The following is a 20,333-nucleotide window of genomic DNA, read 5'->3' on the forward strand; positions in this document are numbered from 1 at the left end:
GTTGTTCATGTGAGATTATTTATTTGACAACACCACAGATTCTTAAATTACATAGCTTCTGTGAAGGTGCGGCATGAGTACAATTGGACAAAAACTGATTAGAGCCCAGGGAGCAGTTAATATTCTGACAGCACTAGAACCTGGTATTTGTTTCTAAATTTTCTGGGTTGACCAATCCACACCTTTTAGGACTAGAGCACTCGAGTAGGAGAGAGCCTGGAGCTTAACAGAAATGTAGGCAAGTGGCTTTTTACAGTCACATCTCACCCTTTCTCAAACATACAGTTGCTGTTCTGCATGACATAAAACTTAAATATTTATACATTTTTGGATTTTTCAGCAGAAGCTTTTTAAAAAACAAAATCTTTGTACAGAAACTCAAAGTCCAGTGGAGAACAGACAGAAATCAAATCATGTTTAGGATCTCAGTCCCGTTTCAGCTCTGATAAAGTCAATTAATAAAATCTGAAGGTAACCAATTTCTCTGCAGATGTTCAGCTCGTCCACGGATCCCTCCCAGTCTTCTCCTGAAAAACCAAACAAAGACTTAATTTAAATTCAGCTGAAAAATAAAAACTTAACATTAAAACCTTTTTTCCCTCCACCTGGTATTTGCTGTAATGCGACAGGCTGCTGCAGTGCTGCTGTTTGGCTTCATCCTCTTCAGCGAAGATCTGCTGACACAGGTTACAGAAATAACCGACGACCGGTCGCACGAACTCCGTCCCTACAAAACAAACAAGCGACAGTGAATGCACCGCTGCACGTGTTTAAACTTCCTTATTATGCAACAGGAAGCAACAAACTAAACTGTAACTAAATGGGATTTCAAATAAGCTCAGAGGCTTTCTTACCAACAGGTTTGGTGGGTTTCTGAGGTTCAGCAGCGCCCTCTGCAGGTTCAAACTGGGGCTTCGCGTCCTGAAAGTAACAAATCAGTCATGAGCTTTAATCCTGCACTTCAGGGCAGATTTTCATTTATTTATGGCCAAAAATCTTTTTCCATCATTAACTGTGTTTTTAACTGCTGTGCAATATATTTACATTTAAAGTCTATTCATCGCACAGGTAATTTTAATAAGAAATATTTCATGGCTGAGGCAATTTGAACAAAACTACATATTTAAGACTGAACTGCAGATAAAATGAATGGAGCTATTTTAACAGCTGATTCAACATTTGAGATCTGTCAAACACAATGGGAATGCCTTTTTAGAAATTTTGTTTCTAAAAAGGCCGTTTTGGCGTTTTGAAACTATGTGAAATGGCATTTAAGACTTTGATGTTATCCTGGGGAAACTAATATTTCTGTTGAGCTGGGATCACAGCACCTTCGCTTTCAGTTATACCTGTTCAGGTGGTGGTTTTGAGGGCTCTGTAGAGGAGACTGGTGGATCTGGACTCTCTGCATCTTTCACATTTGGTCCTGCTTCCATACAAACGTCTATTGGTGTTTCCTCCTCCTCCTGCTTGAATGTGCGTGGTGTTTCCTTTTTGATATAATCTTTTTCAGATGGCGCTTTATCAGCTGCTGGTTCCTCATTTTGTTGAGTATTTTCTTTCTTTAGTTCTTTCTTCACAGTTGTCTGAGGCACTGAATTATTGTCAGGAGCTCCTTTTGGTTCCAGCGTCTCGCTGTCTGGAATCTCTGCACACGATGACCCTTTCTCAGGAGTCTTTCTCCCTGCGGATTCCTTCTCCGGGCCGTTTTTAAGGACCTTTTCTGGAGGCTCTTTGTCCAACGATTCCCTCTTTGGAGACTTTTTGGACTCTTCTGCTGAAGTTTCTCTGAATGTAGACTTGTTTTCCAGAGTCTTTCTGGATGCGGACTTTTTCGCTGGAGTCTTTTTTGTTGTAGAATCCTTACCTGAAGTTTTTTTAGATGGCAAATCTTTCGCTGGAGTCTTTTTCCCAGTGGATTTCGTTTCCAAGATGTTTTTGGCATCCTTTTCTGGAGACGTTTTGGATGTGGACTCTTTCTTTGGGGTCTTTTTCCCTGATGAGTCTTTCTCTGGAGGCTTTTTTGACCCAGAATCTTTTTCTGGAGTCTTTTTGCCTGATTTCTCTGATGTCTTCTTCGGGGACTCCTTCCTCCCTTTAGACCTCCTGTCGGTCTCGTCCTGGTCTGAGGTCTTGGATTTGCTTCGTTTCTCGCGCTTCCTGCCTCGACTGTCCTTGTCATTGCTGCCGTCCGAGTGAACAACCCATCTGCAAGAAAGGGGTAAAGTATGAATTTCATGATTAAAAGTTCACAGAAAAGAAATTAGGAAGAGTGAAGAGGCGGTTTCGGACCCGTTGTCAAGTCTGTAGTATTTGGTGGAGATGCGGGCTTTGAGTTTGGGGCAGTTGTGGATGGCTGGTTTGCTGACGAGCTCTTCAACAGCTTTCAGGGCCGCTGAAGAACTCGACATCTCAATGAAACCCTGAAACACAAAAAGAGTCTGAAAATGGTCCCAAAGGTAAAGAATCCACTCAACTCTGAACTCTAAGGGTCACAACATAAACAGGATCAACGCAATTACTATAACTCTTACTGCTAGTAGCAAATACCAAAGCCAACATACACAAACACAGCAATGTAAGATAGCCTCAAGCCAACTTGGCTGGCTAATCAATTTCCATATTATTATTTTTTTTATCCAATAGGATGGAGCCGCCTGATGATGCACAGGGATTATAATCATCATTCCTATTGCTGGGCTGAATCAACACAGTTTGGATTCCTCTATCAGCTGACAGAGGTCATGAAAATGACTGTGATGAATGATGTATATGATCAATGTATCCTTTATGCAGTTTGTATTCAGGCTAATAACTGTATCAAATTTGATTTTCATTTACAAAGATATTCCCTTTGTATCATGTATTTATAATCGGTATTTAAATTTTAAAAAGCTAAAAAAAATAAATTTTTTAATCTCATCTCATTTTCTTACTGACCTCTCGTCGATTGCCAATCAGGTAATAGCGCACCACCTTCCCAAAATTTCGCAGCAGTTGGAAGAAGTCAAAGAGGGCGTAATTAGGTGGCAGGTGGCCGAAGTAAAAAACCCTGCTGGATTTCGATGTTGACTACAAGCAAAGAAAAAACAAACTGTTAAATCAGCAACATATCAGACAAAAACTCAGCCGTTATATTAAAGGTAACACTTACCTTGGGCTCATCTGCTGATTCTCCACCTGCAACAAAATCAAACAGGAAGAATATCAGAAACTGAACAGTGAGCTTTAAAAGTCAACCAAACGTGCTGGTACAACAATATGTTTTGTGTTCAGCATCACAAGACTTCCAGGTATACCTTGGTCGTCAGAGTCATCTTCTTCCAGTTCATCCAGAGTGATGCAGTTTTCCAGGTCTACAGGGAAGTCCTCCTGAAAAAGCACATCGCTGCAACTGAATCCCTTTTTTCCACTTTAAAGCTTAAAATATGTCCACACTAACAGGTTCATCTAAAAGTCTTTACCAAATCCTCCTGTAGAGGAGTCTCTGTTGCTTCCTTTGACTCCTCTACTTCCTCCTTCTCTTCCTTCTTTATCTCCTTCTCCGACGCAGGTTTCTCCTCATTGCCAGGCTCTCCACCTATCACCTCCTTTACTTCATCTGTAAGGGAGTTTTTTTTTTTTAAACAAAGTCAAGCATTTCCTTTGTTTTCCTTTAAAGCCAGCTTTGCTGTGAAAGCTCAGCTCTCATTTTCTACCTTTTTCAGGTGCCCTCTCTTTAGGACTCTCTTTTTTCTCTTCCTCTTGCAGAGCCTCCTCATCGTCATCTGCCAGATTCTCTCCATCCTCAGCAATCACCTCCATCCCCTCGATGTCGCTCTCCTCTCCAGGCAACCTGAAGTGGCATCTTTAGTTAAGACTGTTCTAGTTTCACTTGCAGAGGCTTTTCTGCAAACAAAAAAAAACCTAAAACAAAAAACAGCAACATGAGGAACTCACGCTGCCTCCCCCTCCACTTCTTCTGTGTTTGAAACTTCAGGTTTGGAGTCTTCGAGAGGAGACGGTTGTCCTTTGGATGTGGACTCTGCATCTGTGTAGAAAAGAAGATTTCACACCAGCCTGTCTGGAGCGACTGGTCCTGGCATCGTGTTGCGTTTTCTTACCTGGTTTCTCTGGTTCTGCCGTCTTTTCTCCGTCCCGTCTGGAGGACTTGTTGCTGGATCTCTCTCTAGACCTGGATTTCTTATCTCTGCTGGATTTTTCCACGGATCTAGATTTGCTCCTGCTTTTTCTTTCTTTGCTTGACTTTTCTTGGGTTGTAGACTTGGCTTTTGTCTCTCTGCTGGACTTGTCTCTGGATGCGGACCTGGTCTTCTGGTCTCTGTTGGATTTTTCTCTCGATTCGTCTGGCTTCTTCGCTTGGGACCCTTTCTTGCTTTCCTTGTTGGATTTTTCTTTTGTTTTTTCTCTGGACCCTGACTTAGACCTGGTCCTGGTCCGCTTCTCACTAGTGGACTTATCTCTGGACCTGGACCGGGTTCTGCTCTTCCTTTTTCTATCCAACTTGTCTTGGGACCTAGATCTAGTTTTGGCATCTCTGCTGGATTTTTCTTTAGATTTATCCCTGGACCTGGACCTTGTTCTGGTCCGTTCCTCTTTGCTGGCCTTGTCTCTGGATCTGGACCTTCTTTTCTTATTTTCTGTCGTTCTGTCTCGGCTTGAGCTCCTTGTCCTCTTGGTGGTACTCTTCTTTGTACTTTCGTTTTCTTCTTCGTACCTCTTGGCTTTTGAAACCCGCCTACAGGACAGACCAGACAAAAGCAGGACCATTATCACTGATCACCCCTGGATGATAATCCGCCAGTTACCTTCCTATCGGGTCGGTCGTACTCACATGAGAGTCTTGTACTCTCCAGAGAAGGAGACACAAATCAAGTCACTGTTGATCCTCAGAGTGTTGGACAGATAATAATCCACCAGCTTCTGAGCATCAGGGGCGTTCTTCATCTCAACGAACACCTGAAAACAACACCTTGTATGTGTTTTCTAAAGTCTTTTAAAGTGATTATTTAAGAAAAACAAAGAAACTGTCTTCCTCTCCGGTATAGTTTTTTAAATGGGCTGAGCCTTACCATTGATGGCAGGAACAGGGTGTAGAGCGGCGGGCCGAAGCGTTTGATGATATTGATCAGGTCGGATTTTCCGTCTTCTCCCGATGGAGCGGGCGTGAAACTCACCACCCGGGAGCTCTGAGGAGACATCAAAGTGTGAAGAGACTTTATCAACAATGAAAACAGACGTTTTTCTAAATACTGAACTGTACAACGTCACAAAGAGGGAATACTCTCATATGGCCCGGCTGTAACACAGAAGCCCCACCTGCCTGCAAGCAGGGATTTCCCTGCATGTAAAAAAAATAAAAAATAAATAATAAATGTTGACACCTCTCGCTGTGTTTGTGAGACGGGAGCTTTTCCAGACTGAGATATTTTTCTCAGTAATAACCAAACGTTTGACACTGGGACTTTCTGTACTTTTCGTATGCAGGAAAAACTGGACACTGGAAGTGTTTCTCTTCTACCTGGAGAAAGTTGAAGGCGCTGGAGACGCTGAACACGAGCTGCTCTCCGTTCACAGTTGGAGGATAATTGCTGTGAAACTTCACCAAGTCTTTGGCCTGATCAACCGAGCCCATCTCCACGAAGCCCTGCAGGGTTTAAACCCACTTTAATAATCCTCATGTGCAAAAAAGAGAAAGAAAGCTGCTGCTCGTCTTTAAATGAACGAACATGCAAATATCATCAGTGTGATGATGAAGAACCTCGCAGACTCACCAGAGACGGAAACATGATGACCTTGATGATCTTCCCGAACGGTTCTGCAAGCTTCCTGAGGTATTTCTCATCGACAGACTGAGACGGAAACTTGATGCACACTACCTTCCCTTTCTCCAAATTCTGACAGGAAACAAACACAAAGACTTTCAGCTGATTCAGGAGGGGCTAAAGCGAACCTCATCGAGATCTTAGACACGTGTCTCTACCTTCTTTACCTTCTTCTGCTTCCACTTGCTATTCGACTGCGATGCTGCCGAACAGAAAGAACAAGTTTAAGCAGAAAAACCTAAACGTGTAAACACAAAGGCACAGCCGAGTGAGGCAGACTTACTTTGACTAGCTGCCGGGGCGCCTTTTCCTCCATCTTTCTTCTTCTCAGATTTATCGTCCCTAAAAATGACAAAAAGAGGACGATCAAACAAATTAAAAACAGAGCCACTGAATGAAAAACAAACATCTTATCAATAAAAAAAAAAAAAAGCTGATCACAGCAGCTTTGGATCAATATCAGGACCGCTAACATCTGGACCAAAAACCCGTCCTTCAATTATTAGAAAAATAAAAAATTGATTGATTTTTGGCAGGGTCACAGCTTTTTATTAATTTTTTTCCCAGACTTAGTTGGCTGTGCTGAATGAACATCGCTCATATTTGCCAGTCTTTCTTTTTTTTTAATTTTAGAATTGTTCTCTCAGTTCCTTAAATTAGTTTAAAATAGCTAAGCTACACAAAAATGGCCACATTTCATCCTGGAGCCAAAAAATGCTCAATTGAAAATCACTGATCCCACATTTATCTTGACATCAACCAAAGCATTTCTTTAATGTTGGATCACTCGCCTTCAATTTGAAATTTTTATTTTATTTGTCCGCCAGATGGCACTACTTTTTACTATTCAAAGCATGGACACAGTAATTCGGTGGTCATTTTCAGTGGTCACAAGTCAAAAAGTTAATCAATTCAAATCTGCTGGCTGCTGCTGCTGCAAGCCCCTCTCCTCAGCATGCGTAAGGGCGGTGTGAGTTTTGCACGAACAGAAGAAGAGCCAGCAGTGCCACGTGGGAAGCTTACACGCAATAACCAGTCTGTCCATTTGCAGCCTCTGCTCCACCTCAGCTGGGGTCCCTATTCTTTAAAGAACTATATCATTGATACTTGACATTTATATTTCAGGCTGAAGTAGTTTTAAAAGATCGAGCAATTTAAAATGGGAAACTTACTAAAAAATATTTTTACAGTCGTTTGTTGAAATGTGGCGCTTTGGTTAAATGTCATATCCTTGTAAATTGGTCAACGTTTTTCAGGGTTCATTAACATCCACGTTGTTCAGTTGATCCATGTTTTTTTTGGCTCGCTGATTATTTATTCACATCAAAAAAACAACATTTCATCTTTGAGACATGTTAAAGTTTTCCACTTTGATAAAATTCAGATCTCTGTTCAGAGGCGTGAGAACGATGATGTGGTTTTGGTCACTGACCTTCGGACCGTCTGCATGCGGCAGTCCCAGTTAGGAAACCTGTGGAGGAGATGGGAGAGTGTTATTAAACCCTGCAAGCAGTAGATGGAGAAACTTGGCGTTGATGTGAAGTAAACTCACTGCTGCAGGAGGCTGAGCTGTCCATCTGCATGGTGCCTGCCAGTCACGTGCTGAATCCAAACCTAAAAACAACAGGAAGTAAACCCGTTACCATCTCTCTTTGTGGCACTCCGGTCTCATAGGACACGTGCAGCTCCCATCATCCTTTGTTGCTGAATGTAGACCCTCACACCACCCACACAGACTGCAGAGAGAGATTCGAGGACAGGTGCACTTACCTTCTGCGACAGTACAGTGATATCACACAGCGAGCACGAGTACGGGAACGACGGCGGGACCTTCCCGTGGAAATCCAGAGCTTCTTTCCGTGTAGGCATTGAGGGCGAGGACTGACTGCTCCTCGTGGAGGACGTGTCACGGCGGCTTGCCAGAGGTTTGGACTGGTGCTCGCTAGGAAGAGGAGAAGCCGTCACCAGCGCTGATGACCTGTAATCAGCTGGTCCAGCCTCAGAGAATCGAGATGACGGCGCTCTATCTCCTCGCCTCGCTGGGCTGTAAGAAGGAACTGGACCAGCCTTACCATAATCAGAGGGGCCCTGCCTGCGGTGGAAGTCCACCGTGTACCCCAACGACGACGATGATAAGGATGACGATGGTGGCAGCTCTGCTCGGCCGGAGCTCACGGTAATCGGATTATTCCAGCGATCCATGAGCTGCTCCGAGGGAGGAGGTGGTGGTGGCAGGTGGTCCAGCGGGTACTGGACCGACGTGCGATGGAGCTGGTCCCAGTCTCTAGAGGAGGAGGAGCTGGGAGGGTAGGAGGAAGAGGAGGAGGGAGACGGAGCCCGGGGAGGGAAAGGTTTGACGGTCCCTTTCTTGCATTTGATCTGTCTGAGGATGTGTGGCAGGGACTCAATAGTGAGGACGTCTTCGGGCAGCTCAGCTAGCAGCGCCAGATCACTGGGCTCCAGACCGCAGCTGCTCAGGATGCTCAGAACATTGTCCTGCGATGACTGCAGCACTCCAGAGCCCCTGGACGAGGACGGGCAGGAGGAGGAGACAGAGAAGGAGTCTTGTGGCTGCCTGTAAAAGTCACGGTCCGCTGAGGAGTGGCGGTAGTCCACAGATCTGTAAGGCCCGGGATCAGTTCTGAGGTCGGTGTCAGGCGGCGGCTTTCTGTACGGGTAATTCTGAGACATGATGGCGAGCTGTGGAGAAACGCTCTGGGCGTTTCCTGCAGACAGAAGGTGTCAGGGAAGACAGAAGACGTAAAAGGTGATGTGAAGGTGGAGGACGAGTTGCCCTGAGAGAAAACACTTAAGAGTGAACACCACGTGCTCAGGAAGTGAAGAAGGAAAAAAAACATTATTTTCTAGATTGTGTCACGTCTGCCTCGGCTACTTTATGATAGGAAATTGCTGATAATGTAAACAAAAACATAAAAAGTGTTCATCCTGATACAGTTTTGGTGAAAGATGAAGTACACCCTCTGTCAGATGTAAGGTTTTAAGTATGAGGACATGCAGAAGCAGCGTGTGAAAAACGACAAACCCAGCAGCAATAACTGAGTTATCGCAGTGGAGGAGTTCTGGTCAAACTCTTCTTGCTTCAGTTCATTGAGGTTTGCAGCAATCACTCATGCACAGCTCTGTGAATGTCCCACCCACAGCATCTCAGTCAGGCTGAGGTGTGGACCATTGCAGCATTGGGATTATTTTCTTTTTCAGCCACTGGTGGAGATTTGCTTCTGTGCTTTGGATCACCGTCCTGCTGGACAACTGAACATCAGCTGAGCTTTAGCTGTGGGACAGGTGGTCTCACGTTTGACTCAAGAATACTTTAGTAGAGAAAAGAGTTCACTGTTCACTCAGGGACTGCAAGGTACCCAAAACATGAACCTTCCACCACCGTGCCGACAGCTCGTTTGAGGCGATTGTGCTTTGCAAACCTATGTTGTGCTGCCATGTTCTTCTCAGAGAGAAGAGGCTTTCTCCTGGAAAACCTTCCAAACAAGCCACACCTGTTATTCTAATTGTGCTGTCATGAACTTTAACATGCTAACTGAGGCCTGTAGTCTGACACGGAGCTCTTGGGTTTTCTTGTAGTTGATCATTGCACGGGCTGAGCTCAGGTGAATTTGCTGGGATGTCCCCTCCTGGGAAGATTGTTCTGTTAACACACCTGAGTAATCCAGACCACCATAATTCCGCTTCGATGAAGATCAACTAATCAATGCGTTTGATTACCAGCACCCGGCTGCTACTTACCCTCTTCATTCCCATGTAAGCCGTAAGGATGAACTTTGTTTTTCACACTCTGCTTCTGTCTAGGTTTTTGTGAAATAAATAATGACACATGTAATATGTCATCTGTTGCTGTTCATCTGAGGTTGTATTTAAATGATTTTAAGGCCTGCTAAGAATCAGATGATTTTCATTACATCCTGATACTGAAAACCTTTGAATTTGAAGCAGGTGTACTTTTCTTTTTAACCATAGTTGTACACAGTTAACGTAAAATTACGGCTGTTCATATAACGATATATATCGGATGACAATATAAAAACGTCTATCTTTCATTTTATGCTATTGTTTGTTTCGGCAATATTTTTTTCATCGTTTTGATGGTCACCGTAGTGGCTATATTAATTTCTTAAAGTTCTCTCTTTCTCTTATATTTAATATAACCACACTACAGACGGACAAGCGCCTGCTTTATGCGTTGTTAACGACTGTAAAACCATCGCGTGTCCGCTGGTTTACTTTGCACATAAACCTTTCACAATAAAGCTCAAGATCCTGTTGAGACTTTTCAAAATAAACCGAATCACGTGAAAGAGTATGCAGAGTATTTACGGATGAGAAGCCAAAAAGAGCCGCCAGGTGCTAAAAAATAAACCTTGGACTCAAACGTTAGAACAGGCTTTTCCCCGCAGAACGTGGTGTAATAAATACTCACAGAGCAAACGGCGGCTGTTACAACTTATGTCTAAAAATGCATCGTTTCATGCATCAGTTAAAACACTCGACTCCAGGTACTAGAAACGCTTCACGCAGGTCGAGCTGCCCGAGATTCACAGAATTTACAGAAAATTTTAAATTTTGTGATTTGTATCGTTATCGGGATGATAGATGTCTTATATCAGGTTATGAGATTTTGGTCATATCGCACAGCCCTACGTAACATTATAGAAAACCAGAAAAGTGATAAGAATATCCTGCTGATCCCTAAATGCTGTTAGTTTAAGCTTCAATAAAATAAAGAAGAAATTAATAAAAAATAAACACAGTTCTTCTTTAAACTGCTAGCTTTAGAGGTCTGTACAACAGATTATCTGCCATCATCTTCTCCTATCCCAGCACCCTCCTCTGTCACACCAGACCATGTCCTCCTTCATTAAATCCATGAACATCTTCTGACGTCTTCCTCTTTTCTTCCTGCCTCGCAGCTCCGATACATCCACTCTCCGTCCTCTGCAAATGTCCATGATACCAGATATTCAAACCTATCTAAACGTTTACTCTCTCTGCTCTTCACATGTCCACCTCCCCACCTCTCATTCACACATATATTCTGTCTTGCTTCTACTGACTTTCATTGCTCTCCTCACCAGAGCATATATTCACCTCTCCACACTTTTGCTAGAGATCACAGTGTCGTCAGTAAACATTAAAGTAAACAGAGACTCCTCCCTGAACTCATCTGTCAGCCTGTCCAAACACGAAGGAGCTCAGAGCAGATCCCTGATGCAATCCCACCTTGAAACCATCTCGCTGTCCTCATTTATATCCTGCCCTTATACCTTCACTTCTCAACCACTCCTGACTTCCTCATGCAGCATCAGTTTCTCCTCTGCCTACCATATTCTTTTGACCATTTTTTATTATCAGTGTTTTGTTTTTGTTTTGTTATTTATTTATTTTTATTTTTATTTGGGGGGGGAGTATCAGTTTAACCAGCTGTTTAAATATAGAGACACTGACGCAGGTAGACTGTGTTTTACAGGTGGAACTATAACGCGACACAGAAACATAGAAAATGTTGGCCATAGAGCGGGAAAAATGCATGTAATTTTCATTAATGTAGAGCAGGGTTTGTGCAGGATTGGTGTAACCCGAATTAATCCTCTCTGATCAGAGATGTGTTGAACGTTCAGAGAAAGAGGCTTCTAGGAAATTCAGCGCGCAGTGGTTTCATTGTGGTCGAACTGAAAGTGTGATCTAAGAAAATGCCGAGTTTCAATCAGAAACATCGTCGAACAAAACCGAACCAAAAAACCCGTCTAATTTCTAACCTGTGTAGAAAACAACTCCGCTAACAGTTAGCTAGCGGCTAAACGTAGAGGAGGAAATAAAATCAGCGGCTCACCTCAAATCACCGCTGCGCCCTCTCAGGTGATCCACGCAGCTCCAGGCAAAAAAAAACAACTCGTGGACCTTGGACCTGCCGCTGGCTTCGTTTTCCACGAAAACAGATGCAGAAAGTCGACGATTGAAAGCCGCAAGCAACCTAGCTGTTTCGTCGTCGTCTTCTTCTTCTTCTTCTTCGGTTTACAGGGGTCTGTACATCGACGCATTCTCGCCCTCTGCTGGTGGGGAAAAACAAGTTGAAACAAAATAGATCAATTAAAAATTTTGTCAAATTAAATTAAACCAAAATAAAAAAAATTTGAAGGAAAACACATTTATTATTAAAATATAAAATAAGCTAATATATTAATATATTACACTTGAAATTATTTATTAAAGAAAACATTAATAAACATGAAAATAATGCATAATATATACATAAATTTAAAATTCATAAAAAATATATTAGGTTAGTAATATATTATATATATATTGAATATTATATTAATTTAAAGTACAATCTAAATTAATACAATACAATATTTTCAGAGATAAAAGTAACAAACACTAAAATTTATAAATAATGAATAAAATTAAGACATATTTATAGATTAAATGTAAAATGACATGATGTAAAAAATGTAAGTAATAAAATACAGTCCATTCAAAAATGTATGTACTAAAATAATAAAGTAATAATAAAAATAACAAAACAATCATTTGAGATAAAATTAATGGAAATTAAATAAAATGTATATAATAAAAATATTAGAGAATATGGATGTAAATAAATGCTAATTAATCAAAATAACTAAAGTTACTTTATAGCTTATCAACATTTTCACACATGTCACACATAATGTCTGAATTAACTATTTTAAAAAATAATGAAAAACAAGGAAGCTGAATAGTATCAGAAAACTAATTTTAGTGGACGCAAATCATGTTTTGATTGCCCCACTTGGCCTCTGTTTGAGAAGCACTGGTCTATAGAAATATATTTATTGTATTTTACTGACCTTTTCACTCAGTGTTTTACTGACCTGCTATATTTTACTAAAGTGAACGCTTAATTTGTTGTAATTTTATGTGTTGAGATACTTTATTTGTTAGAGGGACTTATTCTTTTATATTCTTATGGCTTGTGTTTACTGTTTATATACAGTAAAAGTGTATATGATCATATATGATGTATATTATCAAATCTACCCAAAGTGATTCAGCATTTTGCTTTTAAGTACTTTTAATGTACTTTGTTTTTGTTTTGTTTTTTAGTTTATTTAATTAATTTGTTTAGTTTCAATTTCTGTCCTCCAAACTTAAAATCTTAACTTGTTTTTTCTCCTAGTGCTCATCTGATAGATAAATGAAATGTTTTGGGATAAATTTGTGGAATTATGTTAGAGAAGTTCATTTGCAGTAATTTTTTTGTTGTGTTGTTGTGTGTAACCACAAGGTGGCGATCTAAGACTTCGGTGTGCTTGTTAAACGTTTACCTCTCCTCCTCCTCCCTGTGTGGATTGGAAAGCTGAGGCAGATGAAGAAGACAACATTCAGATTCAGAGCAGACAGTAAAAAAAATAAAAACACGATATACTTTACATATGACGCTCGCACTAAATATAACAAATTTAACTAATAACAAAAACATTTATTCACAAAAAGGATAAAAAAAAACAAAGTGATGTTAATAAATGTATACTAATATACTGATAACCAGGCGGTCTCTAACGAAACACACCAAAAATTTAAAATCATTTTTAAAAGCTAAATTAAAAAAGAAATCAAGAAATAAACCATAAATAAATAATAAAATAATAATAATAATAATAAAGGAAATTTGTTTTAATGCAGTAAATATATGACAGTTACAAAATATAAATAATTGCAAAATACTGCAATTAAAAATAAAATGATCACTGGGTAAATTAATATAAATAAATATTTAAATATTAAAACACGTTACATGTTTTACAAGTTAAAAAGGAACAAAACAAGGATCTATACATTTTTGATAAAACAGTAAAATATTTTAATAAAAGGTTAACATGATAAAAAATCAAAATGAAAATAAAATATAAACAAAAACGTAATACAATAAATATAGTAACAGCAGAATAACATAACTGGTTTAAATACATTGAATTAATAAACTATATAATATATAATAATATATATATGTGTGTGTATTGTAATGATCCAAGACAAATCTAGATTTCACTTCACTTTCACTTCAAGATTTCAAACCAGGAGAAGAAATACATGAAAATTATAACACTTACAAAAAAAAGGAAGAATCGTAAAAAGGAGAGAAAGAAAGAAGAAACTGAGCCTGTCTCATTTTTGTTGCCTTAAAATCAAAAATAGAAAATTTACTGTTAAAGACACAAATATCATAAGAATAAGGACACTTTATTCAGCAACATATGTGAAACACAATAAAAACAAAAACATCTCACTGAAAAATTGCTGAAATAAAAGTAAACTTGTTATTATTAGTAGGAGTCATACAGCAGGTGGAGCCACAGACCACATGTTGTACATCACTGAGGCCGCTATCAGAGCTGTGAGTACAGCAGAATGTGTACTGCAAGTACCATAAGTATTTGTACTGTTTCAAATAACTCAGTAAAATACTCTTCTTTTTGTGTCTGAACTACGCAATAAATTCATACACAACCTCAATAAATTTCACAATCAGTTCATTTATCAGCGCTGCTGATAAAATCGACAAAATCGGAACAATTTGTAATTTGTAAAATTTGTAACAATTTGTAAATGTAACATAAAACATGCAGTATTTAAAACATTTCAGTCACAAAACTTTGCATTCAAACATTCAAACAAAGGGAAAAATCTGTCTTTAATATATTCAGGTTTTCAGGATGCATTACTGCTAAATTAATACCAGTCTACATATGCATTTATACATAAATGATACATTAAGAAATTCTTCATTCATGGAAATGGTGATGATATAAACAGTATTGATACTAGTCATAATAGCTGTAATAATTTTAATGATAGCACATACAATTTCAACGATTATTATTATTATTATTATAAAAATTCTTCCTTTGATACAAATCCTTTCCTGTGTATATATATATCACTGTGCAGCAGTGCTGCGGGTGTAGTTTAGTTGTGTGTTGGTTCCATGCAGAGCCGTCAGCCCATCAGTTACATGTTGTAACTGTTTATTGTCACCAGGTGGAAGCATGACAAACAGCCATCCTTCAGCTGCTGGAAATTTATACAAAGAGCTTTAATTAAGTACACACTGTAATGAACTTTAATTCCAATTTTGATAGCAAAGTACTCTGAGGTACCTTTCTACAGGAGCCTCGTCTTCTTAAGTCATTATCGGTTTCAGCAAATGAAAGTATTTTTTTAAAGAATATAATATAATATAATATAATATAATATAATATAATATAATACAATATAATATAATATAATATAATATAATATAATATAATATAATAGTTAGTAGTTTTTTATGTAATATTCTTGCATTCTTTAAATAAAGTAAACAGGGATAAAACTTTTTTTTTTCTAATTATACAGCAGCTAAGTATATATTTGTCCTTCTCTTCAACTGAACGCTAACTGGAGGTAAACAGTTGTGCTTAAATGAGCTGTTAGCCAGTGTAGGCAGCTTACCGAGCTAAAGCTACATCTGCTTGGTGTTTGCCAGCCTAATGTGTTTTAAAGCTTGAAGCTGTTTTTTCCGACTGAAATAAAGTGATTATTACAGCGTTTAGCTTTTCTAAGTGTTTTATGTTATTTTTGGTGTGTAATGATGTATTCAGCTGTTATTCAAGGGGAAAATGTTGGAGCCCACAGTGAAGGCTTACGCTTACTTGAAGTTTAATTTATTTATAATGTAAAAGAAAAGAAGCTGAAAAATCTCCACAGTCAGCCTCATACATGGAAAGAGATAAAATGACACTCGTCCATTGACTGATTACAAGAAGTTTGTGTCTTTAATCAGCTGATGGGGTCCAACATTTGGTCCTGAGGGGATAATTAAGATCCTGCTTCTCTGTTAGTGGGAGTCATATCTGACAGCAGGTGCTTTTAAAGGAACAATCCCTCCAAAATTAAAGCTGACTGTGGGACCATGTTGTGCCCTCTCCAAACCTCCCTTTAGATTTTTATTCTGTGATAATGACAGTAATGAGGTGATCTTTGTTTCTGCTCCCTGTCACACTCAGAGATGACAAATGGATGTTTCTACATTATGCATGGCTGTTTTGTTCGTCGGAGCACTTACGGTCCAAACCTGATGAGATCCTCTCCTTCAGGTTTCTGCCCCATTTCCCTCCTCTGGATATACATCTGCAGCGGCATTAATGTTTAAATCAAGTGTTTTGTCATTAAAATGGAGGAGCAGCTCACATCACTTCTCTCAAACACAATCCTGCTAAGTGAAATTAAAATAAAATATTCATCAGTGAAGTTAATCTGCATTTGTGTAACAACAGCTCGAGCTAAAGTGGCTCCTGAACATCGAGGCGAGTTTTTAAACTGCTCCGAAAACCATAAAACACTGTTCAATGATCCATATTTTATAAAAATAAATTAGTTTAGTTTAGCTATTACAAAAGCAAGCCAGCAAACAAAATGAAAGTGCTACTTCAATAACTTTGCCTGGACATCCTTGTTAAGAGTTTAAGAATTGTTTTATACGAGCTTCTAACTAATTGGAAGAACCCCCCCCCCCCCCCCCCCCCCCAACCTACAACTTTCAGGCCCATATTTAGGTTCACCATGCAACACATGAGTCAGAATTCACAATAAATAAAAATAAATGGCCTGAAACTAATTTAAAAATCATGCTGCACTGTGACCCGTGTTAAAACAAAGACACATGCATTCATCTCGTTTTTGCAATAATCTCGTTAATGTTTGGACCTCTACTACATGTTAAAACATCAGCATCTGTCCAGTGTAGTTTGCGCTGTTATACCGCACGAGATTACGCTGCTAGTTCAACCGGGTTTCCTCAGAAAGCTGATTTAAGAAATTTAATTAACCATAATAGACTTTAGACAAACTTACAAACAACCCTTGTGCTCTAAGAACTCACCCTGAAAGTTAAATCACGGTAAAAATAAATGTTAATCAGAAGTCATCTGAGGAGTTCTTATCGCTTAAAGGTCGTTTATGAGCTTCGTAAGGAGCAGAGACCTGAAATTACATGACATAACATCCTGTTAATCTTCACCTTTAAGCTCCAGGGGATCCAATCATGACATCCAAGAGAACCAATAAAAACAAACTGACTGAACAAGGCGGAGATATTCAAGGTGGGTTAAGAAACAATGGAGAGATGGCGACTGTTTCTTGACTGCAGTAACTACATTTGCAGCCTAACTTTGATTGTTTTCTGTTTTCATTGATTCCATTACTGTAGAAAGGAGTCGGATTGTGCATGCAGGTCTCCGCTGATTTTAATGTCATATCATACTCAATGACAGGTTCAGCCACACTGGATTCTAGTCTTTTTAAACCACTGTGAAGGGGCGTCCACACAAGAAGCAACCAGCAGCGAGGTGATGACCAGAGACCACAGAGAGTCACTGACATGTCTGCTGAATGCTTCCCATGTGGGCAGAGCTTTGAGCTGGGAGTGCTTGTTGATATTTTTAGGGTAAGCTACAAGTTCTCTGAAAGTTTGTAAATGCAGGACCAGGTGATTTTATTTCAACTTGGCAGGTGCGATGATTTTGCAACAAAAATATGACTATCAAGGCAAAGTCATGCTCCTCCCACACCTCCCTTGACCCCACCTTTCCATCCTTTTTTAAAAGCACTTCTAACTGTTAATCTAAGAAGATTTTAACGATTGTAACTGCCTCTCTACACTTTGTTAAATGTCATACCTCACTTTAATCTGCTAACTTTAAACCACCATCGAAGGAGGCCCTCTTAGAGAGATCTCTTATTAGCTGCTACAGAAGAATCTCCAATCCCACTGTGTTCAGCAAAACCACTAAAGAAGCTGTTCACAAGCAGTTAATGGAGTCAGAACAGGGCTCGTTTCTAGCTCAATATTTAGTAAACAATCCCTCTATGACGTCACACAGAGCCAAAATAAACAAACAGTGAAACAGTGAAGTCTGAAGGCTGAGCTTTCAACTCTTGGATCTGTATGATGCCATCAGTGATGTCAGGCACAGAAGCCCCACCCACCTGATGTTTAAACAATCTGTTTCAGAAGGGCAACCAATCAGAAGGAAGTTGACTGAGAGGAGGGAGGAGCTAAAACAGCATTTTTCATATAGATAATGAACCAAAACCTGATGTAAGGCAAAGAAAGAACTGAAAATCATAGTTGAAATGTCAGCTATTAAGCACTGAGGCGCTATACTGAACAACAGTGCTGATATGTAAAGTGTAACATGACAAAAATGATATTGCATCAAAACATAAAAGCAGAATTAAATACAAATGTAAGTGGATTCTCTGCTGTTTAAACACTGTGACATTTACCCAGCAGCAGCAGCTTCTACCCGACAACAGGCGAGTCATCAGCGAACAGATTTACTGTCGCCCAAAGTTTTTACAGTGCGACATAAAAACACGCTAAGGTCATGTTTTATTTATTTGTTCCATTATAATTAGCAATTTAAATAACCCTGCTACATTCAGGAGGACTATTACACTGAATCCATCCTCTGGGACCCATCAGGCCTCAGAGAGCCCAGCAAAGGGGTCCAAACTGAGGTCTGCAGCCCTCCAGGAGGTCACAAAGGACTGATGGAGCTGTTTCCTTATCCCTCTGTTTGATAAGTGTAGTTAGTTTTATTTTAATACCAGATAACAGAATGAATGAGCCCTATGAAAACTTGCATCATAAAAAAGCTTCAACTTTTAACAATCAGTCCACCTTAACACGGATTAAGGTGGACTTTCTGGATTTAAAGTGTTTGTCATGAGCTTCTTATAACAAACCCAATAACAAATTTTTTAAACTCTCAAAAAATGTACATCTCATACTCAAAAAGTTAAAGACGCTGCACTTGGGTGGAGGTCGAAGGTCGCTGCACCTCATGAATGATGTGAGTTCTATGCTTTCACGGTTCAAAGTTGCGTTCTCCGATCTCCTTCACGGCTTCATGTTTCCTCCATGTTCGACAACCTGATTATTTAGTCTGATCTTCATCAACAGGGCCGCGATCAAAGTCACGTCTTCATCACTTTGAGCCGGCGTGAAACAAGCTCAGCATCATCCCCTTTGCAGTGTGACACTCTGCGGGACGGCGGCAGATCCGCCAGCGTCACCGCTCGTCCCGCAGGACCACAGACGCTCCGAACACAAAGACGACTGTAATCACAGTGAGTCTCAAGGGTGAGCCAGCGCTGACCTGACAGGAAGGTTATTAATAATTTTATAATGAGAGGCATCAAAAAATGCCACCTGCTCTTATATCAGTGTCATTTAACTCATAATATTTACAAAGGAAAATACAGGTATAAACATACTTCAGACTACAGCTGATTTTAAAGGCCTGGAGAACATGTCAAAGCGAGACGTAACCAACAAAACGAGCACAAAATTAATAAAATGTCCTGAACCTGCACTTTTTTAATGACCAGCAGGGGGCGACACACCCACTGATCAAAGAAGTCTGATTCTATAGAAGTCTATGAGAAAATGACCCTACTGCTCACTTGATTAATGTTTTCAGTGAATGTTTTAGTGATGACTTTATGGTCTCAGTTGCTGTTTTTAACTCTTATTAAATAAAAAATAGTTTTCATTTTGTAAATTTTGACATCACTAGAGTAAAAAAAGACGATAAAGCCGGGGACGAGCTACAGTGTCAATAAAAAGTCACTGCCATGCTCAGTTTCTCAGTCAGAGAAACTGTTCATCACATCCTGTTTAAAAACACATAGCTGACAGCACAGTACTCTGTCCAACTTTTATAGTCAGTCTGTCGTGGGTTTTTACCTTTTTAATAAGGTAGCGACACTGCAAACAGGTACAAAATGAACTGTAGCAACTGTGAAGTGCAGTGGTTTCTTTATCTTCAGTTGGATTTTATCAGGGGAAACGAGTGCACATAAAAACACACAGATTTAAAAAATAAATATATCTTCATACAGAACAGAACTTTTACATGGAGTATTAAAAGTTAAGGAGCTGAGCTTCTACACGTCAAACAGGAAATCTTTCTTCTTCTTTCAGCTGCTCCCTTCAGGGTCATCTTCTGCCATCTCCTCTTATCCCGGCATCCTCCTTTGTCACACCTCCTTCACTACATCCACGAACCTCCTCTAAGGTCTTCCTCCTCTCCTCCTGCCTGGCAGCTCCGGTATATCCACTCTTCCTCCTCTGCACATATCCAAACCATCTCCACTTTCTTTGACTCTGAGCTCTCTCTGACGGATGATCTTCAACTCTTCCACCTCCATCTCAGTCTTCATAGCAGGTCTTCTAAACATTCATGGTTGTATGAGTGAAACCTATGGAAGCCCGTTTCCGCCACTAAAAAAAAAAAAAAAGCTAGTATCCATAACTCGAAATTTCGAGTTATTTTCTCGAAATTTCGAGTTAGCTCTGCCAATCAAAAATATACGTGAATGAGGTCGCTTTCTTGTTACCCGGAAGCATATGGCGCAGGACCGCGCACTCAAAAACGGATCCCAACAAAT

At 39.8% G+C, this 20,333-nt stretch overlaps 1 protein-coding gene across 3 annotated transcripts; it reads right to left on the reverse strand.

Moving 5' to 3' along the window:
• Nucleotide 1: 1 nt before the first annotated feature.
• LOC146581716 (uncharacterized) lies at nucleotides 2–11,884 on the reverse strand. Of its 3 annotated transcripts, none has more exons than XM_085286066.1 (22): nucleotides 11,686–11,884; nucleotides 7,596–8,551; nucleotides 7,378–7,439; nucleotides 7,258–7,296; nucleotides 6,109–6,167; nucleotides 5,993–6,027; nucleotides 5,775–5,897; nucleotides 5,522–5,647; nucleotides 5,073–5,189; nucleotides 4,835–4,959; nucleotides 4,104–4,738; nucleotides 3,940–4,030; nucleotides 3,699–3,835; nucleotides 3,465–3,601; nucleotides 3,300–3,372; nucleotides 3,155–3,180; nucleotides 2,941–3,072; nucleotides 2,293–2,423; nucleotides 1,350–2,208; nucleotides 855–921; nucleotides 606–727; nucleotides 2–527 (listed from the first exon to the last, which is right to left on the reverse strand). In XM_085286066.1, exons 2-22 carry the CDS (start codon nucleotides 8,514–8,516, stop codon nucleotides 495–497), a joined length of 4,050 nt encoding a protein of 1,349 aa, XP_085142192.1. In that variant the 5' UTR covers nucleotides 8,517–8,551; nucleotides 11,686–11,884; the 3' UTR covers nucleotides 2–494. The 3 variants fall into 3 exon arrangements, with proteins under 3 accessions (XP_085142192.1, XP_085142184.1, XP_085142199.1); XM_085286058.1 differs by having other exon boundaries at nucleotides 5,984–6,027; XM_085286073.1 differs by lacking the exon at nucleotides 11,686–11,884 and having other exon boundaries at nucleotides 7,596–8,566.
• Nucleotides 11,885–20,333: the final 8,449 nt, after the last annotated feature.

The sequence above is a fragment of the Mchenga conophoros genome, linkage group LG2 (genome assembly GCF_057382185.1).
Source record: "Mchenga conophoros isolate Kocher_MC1m ecotype Shallow Benthic linkage group LG2, M_conophoros_male_GT1.1, whole genome shotgun sequence".
Lineage (NCBI taxonomy): Eukaryota > Metazoa > Chordata > Actinopteri > Cichliformes > Cichlidae > Mchenga > Mchenga conophoros.